Below are 6,656 nucleotides of genomic sequence, written 5' to 3' on the forward strand. Positions count from 1 at the left end.
TTTATGTTATTTTTTAGGATTTATCACAAATTCACAATCACCGATTAAACATGAAAGATATCGAGACTACATGTGTTTATTTTGAGCAAAACTTCGTGATAAAGAAAAATACTTTCATGAAAATCATTTTTTTCAAAAAACTGTTTTTCCTTTTTTAGGTTTAGAAATTCATTTCCTTAATTTTAAGCATGCAAATCATAAATGATTTTTCATTAACTGATCGTTTTCAGCAAACCAAACGCGTGAAAGTTCTAAAAACTAATTCTTGAAATTTTTTTTCACTCAAACAGACAACACACCCTAAGGCTCCATTCAAATAACCACTTATATCATTTAAAATAATTAGTCAATAGATTATTTTTTTATTATAGACAACAATTTAAATATTTTCATGGACAATGAATTTTTTTTCGTGCATATTGTAAGCAATACAAGTTATTATTTTTAGGAAAATATTTTTCAAATCATTCATTTTTCACGAATTAAATTCATCTTAAGTGAAAATGAGATCGATGTCTATCATGAGTCCTGGCAATGCCAAATACATATCTTCCGAGAGGACTTAAAACTTTTTCATAACTTTCCATCTATTCTAACACTTACCTATGCTTTTATACATTGAATTTCTTAAACTAATGATCAATCTCAAAATTGTAGTTTTTGCACCACATAAAGTGAAACAATTATAGTGAGGAACTAAATGGTGCTAAATATATTGACTCAATAGGGACTTAGGTAATTGTTTGGTGTAATAACCCGAAATGTTTCACGTAAGCCAAGCCGTCAATTGGAGTACTTTGAGTATTTATGCAAGGCGATGCCCATTTGAGGTGGGTGCTAATTTATATAACATTCAACACGGCATCTCTCATCCAATATGAAATTTTGAGATGTTACCACCAATAATATGATGATGGGCTGAATCAAAGTGGAATTCAAATCATGTTTTTTGCTTTTTATGTTGGTTATATGTGTCTGAACAATACCAATGAATGTTTACAAAACAAATTTAGTCATCCTCAGAATGCCAAAGTAGGAGGATATGAATCATCCTTCTAGTTCTAACGTATCCTTTTTAGCGATTCTGAACCATTTTAGCATCGAATGGAGTATGCATCCATAAGCAAATCGATCTTCAAAAAGAAAATTCGAATATGACAAGATATACACAACGCGATGAATATTAATTTGACTCTACGAATTATGACTACTCAAATCAATTTGATAAATTTCGACAATTATCTTATTCAGATTTGTAATCAACTTCATCTTTCAAGTCATCTCAGTAAAACCCGCACGATGATTCCAAAAGATCATGATTCAATAGGATTGAGCCACTTGAATGAAACTAGGTCGCTTCCCACAGATATAAAGAACAAAAGGGAATGAACAAAAGTATAGGGGCCCCTCCTATCCACCCACTCAGATTGAAGAAGATCTGAGACCCTTTTCTTCCCCCATATTTTCCTACGTAGAGCATGATAATGGCTGTCTTTACTTCGATGATTATGACACAGAGGAAGACGGGTGACCACGATGGATCTCGTCATCATTTGACCTATCAGCTTATAGTTAATAGCCTCTGAATCTCACGTATACAAAAATAATTTAGCAAAAAAAGTATTCACAACATTAACTCAGGGTCAGTTAAAATATATTTCTGAATATTTTATAGATAACGTAGGCTATAAATTTCGAGTACGCTTGTCTATAGTTTTTTTACATTTTTTTAATGAGACTAACTAATGTGGAAAGTAAACTAGCTCATGTGCATAATTATTCGTGCCATCACCCAAATCAGCATCTCTCTGTCTCCGGTTTTTCAATTTTAAAGTTGGAAGGTATTGAATATGACTCACTTATTTGAGTATTTGATTACACCGTTACATTATTTAAAATACAAAATGAAGAAAAATGACATTAAAGATTGAATCGTGTGATGGACCTCGACCCTATTTGATTAGAGGGAAAAGATTCTCAGTTGTTGTAATTTAAGAATTTTGCAATTAGAAAATCCTTGGTTTCTTCTTCTCTCCTCTGTCTAGTGCCCTGCCCTTATTGTGTATTGCCACATCCCAATCAGCACCATCACACCACACCCCACCCACACCCCGCCCCCCCCCCCCCCCCCCCGCGGGCGGCGGGGCCTCCACGGACAATACCACACTTGGAGAGCTCTAGAGGTGGTGTGGCATGACTAGGGACAAACACTTACATGTACTCTGTATTCCAAGATTAATTTATAGCGTTGGTGGGTATTGAGTAACGAACTTCACACGTTTCAAAGGAAAAAGAGATCAAAGATCAGTGTTCAAGCGCATAGTTTGCATTTGCTTGATCGATAGTGACATCTGCGTGCTGCATGCAACTACGATCAAATACCCCATTTTTCAACGCCCATCCATTCAAAGTTTGACTCTCTTTCTTCCACCACACTTTGCCTGCAAAGTCTTTTTACAGATGACAAAAAGAATTGAAAAAGCTTTGCCAAAGGTCACAATGTCAAGCCCCACACATCACAGAAAAGCTACCTCCACAGAACACACTACATTCCCATTCATTTACCTCTCTAATCTTCTCTCTCCATAATCTTCTTGGATACACTAGCCGACCCCCATTAAACAGCCCTATGCTTGTACGTAGTCATAATAATCAATGATCACATAATGTAGGCTACTAGAACTTAATATATACTTCACCAAGTTTATATATATCCTCCAGAAGTTGGAGGACTCACATGCACTTTCTGCAACTAGCCACTTTCTTTCAAAGTATAAACTGATGGGCTTCATCTTCATCACAATCCTCAAAAGCTGAACCCAGAGAGAGAGAGAGAGAGAGAGAGTGCATGCAGCATTTACTCTAAGATGCTGGCAATCTTAGCAATTCCCGCATGTCAAGCTTTTCTTCTTCCCTTGGCTGCTCATGAACCCGGCGAGGTGAACCAAATTCAAGGTCACAAGAACGTTCGCCAAAATCTTCACAAGGTACGTCCTTTTCGATTGTGTTTGCGTTCATTCGAGCTGGACCCTTTCATTCCCTGCGACCTCTGATCTTCCGGGAGTTAAATTCGATTGCAGTTGCTTTGCTTGATCATCTCTTCTTTTTGTAGATGAATGCGAAGATAAACAAGGACATAGCAGTGCACGGGCTCCTGCTTTGGTCGTCAATGGGTTTCTTGATGCCTCTCGGAATACTCGTAATACGATTGTCCATTAGAGAGGAAAACCGCGCACGGGCCAAAGCGTTCTTTTTCATTCATGTCATCTTGCAGGTAACAGAATTATTCATTAAGCTGCATTATTGTCATTCTACATGTTGTTAAGATATTATGGTCAGTGATTTGTGAAGAACAAGAAGTCTTTCCTGAAAAAAACAATGTGTAAGAAAAGTTGTTGGAGGACATGAAAATGCTTTCAGTTTGCATAGAATAGGATCGTAGGGTCCTAAAGAAGTTGATTTTTGTGTAGACATCATAACCACCAGGGAGGTGTCCAATGACTCTAATCATGGTGTCTGCTTCTTTTTCAGCGTTTTGTTCTTTTTAATTGTGGAAAACGTTTCTTGATTCTTTATAAGCCATTCCCCAATAATGAGTGCTTGAATTACAAGAAATACTATTGGAGAGGAATGAACTCGCGGTGGTGACACTAAAGTTACTGATTTTCACTAAAGTTGGGGCACTCCATGAATGATCAGCACAAATCCATGGACCCTATATTCAAAGGGAATCTACAGGTGCTATATATATAACAAAAGATTATATAACTAAGACACTCATCTTGAAAAGGTAAACTTCGAGAATATAAAAAACCCTGTTAGAATATTTATAAAATTAAGTCACTCGTTCATTTAACAGCTTAAAACTTTAAGAATAGTTGGTAGGATCCCATGAAAAATGTTCTGATATTAGAGTAAGAGATCACGAGTTTAAATCTTTTGGACCCCTTATTTACCTTTCTTCTTATAGCTCTCTATGTTTTATCTAACGGTTTGAGTTCTCAAAATAGTTGGTATTGATCTCACAAAATTTGCCATACCCCATGAACTTCACAAACTAAATAAGACACGAGCAAAAAGTTAGGGTTAGTGATCCAAACATATAACTCAATCTACATTTGATACCGCATGAACATGTGCCGTGTACCTAATTCACTTGCACAATCTGCCTTTTGATATATATCTCTAAGCTAGTTCAGGAGAACACAAGGAGATTCAACTTCTCAGGTTCTTCGTGCAATTGGGAAAGGAATATCTTTTGGATTTCCTACGTTTTCGATCTATTTTCTTTAGTTTATGTCTCGCCTATAGTATTATAGTTTTTATTTGACAGGTACTCTCACTACTCCTCGCCACATCTGGAGCTATACTATCAATCAAAACCTTCGAAAATTCATTCGACAACCAGCATAAGAGAATTGGCCTCATTCTCTATGTAGCCATTTGGGTACAAGCCTTGACTGGACTCCTGAGACCCCGTAGGTAATATACTTTCTCTGATGATGATATGATGAAAATTGTTGGAATTGATTAACAAAGTTGATTAATCTATTAAATGCACGATTTCTTAATCTGACAAAGGCAACATCTTTAACTATGAAATAATTTTATGTACGAATCTAATAACTAAATACTCGAATTTTCTAACGTTTCACCCTAAATATGAGTCAAATAATATTGCAAGAAGTCAAAGTAAAAAGTAGAAGTCAGCCATAAGCAAAAAGGGTCACTTATTTTACTTCAATTTTCATCAAAAAGTCTTAACTTTCGGTTTTCCCAAAGGTCATCAACAATAAGTTGCCAAAGTGATTCATTGAAAGCGAAAGCAAAAAGTTGAATTGCCTGATTGAAAAAATTGAAAGCAAGTCTTGAATAAATGTAAAGACAAATGAGATACCTTTGATTTAATTCACTCACTGTATTTTGTATATATTACATAAAAGGAGTTGTAATTAAGTTTCGTAGTCTCACTTTCAAATGTCATTGATCCGTCTTTCACATGTACGCCAAAAAATTTAAACAAAAATAAATTGGGAAAATTTTATTGTAAGCATCAAATATTATGTGGGAATGTGATCGAGTTCTAGACCTTTTAATTGATACAATTAAGTCTTATATCTTCACTAAAAAGTACAGTACCATTCCCAAGTTTTGTATTTGGAATAATCAATCCTAAATCAATGTTGAGAAATACAATTTAATGCCACCATGCATGCAATTTTTAGTACTATCTGTGGAAAGGACGAATTGCACACTTTGAAAAATGTTTAGGACTAGATTGAACAAGTTAAAAGATTTAGGATTTTAAATGCACTTTTAAAAAAAAAAATCAGTATTAGCCTCGCATTTCTTGGCAAAAAAGAATTCCGCTTGTCACGAAAAGGGGTCTTCCTTATATGGTTTACGATAAAATTGAATTTACTCTTTAACTCGATAATCATAAAGGGATTACAAATCCATCTCGGGGACTTTTATAAACTTCCCCATCCCAATTGTCATATAAAAGTAGTCTGGAATTCCTTTAATCCTTTGCTAGTGTCATCTTAACATCCTTTACTAATACCTTTTTTCCCACCATGAATCAACGGAGGGGGACTAAAAGGAGAAGCACTTGGTATTTCTTGCATTGGATTCTCGGAACAGCCGTTTCACTCCTGGGGATCATCAACATCTACACCGGCATAATGGCCTTTCACGACAAGACATCGAGAGCTTCGTGGGTGTGGAACATCCTCTTCACCGCTCAAGTCTCTCTGATCGCCTTCTTGTATCTCTTCATAGATAAATGGGACTACATGCATAGACAAGGCGTGACCCCGGATAACGGCCCAACCACACCGTCAACTAACAGTTTAACGAGCTCCCAGATCGGGAGCCGCAAGGAGTTGGTGCTCGTATCATGTTCGAAACAAAACGCTCTCAAGAACTTGTTCGATTAGTCCGCACACTGACATCGCCTGAACCATCGAGTTCGACAGGTTTTACATGAAATTTGTCGGATTCAATAGTTACAATCCATTTAGATAGATACATCAGCACATTTTTCTTTCTCTTGTTTGATTTTTCATTTTGCTTTGTTTCTGGGAGCATCGACCCTAATTTCTTCTCTTTGATTATTTGCTCTCTACAATAGTAAATTTGTTTTACGGCTCGAACTCCTAAAAGACTCTCTTAAAAGTTCGAAAAATTGCACGAATGCGACTCATTTGCATCTCACGATGCACACAAATCCTTGGAAGCAGAGGAACTATAATTATTCAAGGGTTTTTTTTTTGTGTGTTGGATGAATTCACATGTATCGGATTCGTGCAATGTGTGGTCCCATGTATGATATTTGTTTGAATTGGGGAATTCAATAGTACCAAATGATGCCATGGTGTCTGTCTATATTTGAGATATTCTTCTGTATTGATTCCTAATTAGGTTTTGCTAGCATAATGGTTTTTGGGCCACAGTAAGAGTAATATGTTGTGTACTACAAATTCTTGAAGAAGTGGACCCCATAATAATTTATAATTATTTGTTATCTATTTGTTTTGTGATCGTGAACATGCTGTTAATTTCTGAGTTGATTAAGGATCGTCACTTAATTATTTCTCTTACTAATTTGTGTTTAGAGATTTTCTTTCTTGTGGACAATCATGGGTTCAGATATG

The 6,656-nt window shown here is 35.9% G+C and overlaps 1 protein-coding gene across 1 annotated transcript; it reads left to right on the top strand.

Annotated features, from left to right (window-relative positions):
• Positions 1-2,686: 2,686 nt before the first annotated feature.
• Positions 2,687-6,389, top strand: LOC115693307 (cytochrome b561 domain-containing protein At4g18260). Its single transcript, XM_030620272.2, has 4 exons — positions 2,687-2,987; positions 3,113-3,274; positions 4,334-4,482; positions 5,591-6,389. The coding sequence occupies exons 1-4, from the start codon at positions 2,868-2,870 to the stop codon at positions 5,937-5,939; spliced, it is 780 nt and encodes a 259-aa protein (XP_030476132.2). The 5' UTR covers positions 2,687-2,867; the 3' UTR covers positions 5,940-6,389.
• The last annotated feature ends 267 nt before the right edge of the window (positions 6,390-6,656 follow it).

The sequence above is a fragment of the Syzygium oleosum genome, unplaced genomic scaffold, assembly GCF_021117445.2.
Source record: "Syzygium oleosum isolate NSW1041296 unplaced genomic scaffold, Sole_v2.1 Sole_v2.24, whole genome shotgun sequence".
NCBI lineage: Eukaryota > Viridiplantae > Streptophyta > Magnoliopsida > Myrtales > Myrtaceae > Syzygium > Syzygium oleosum.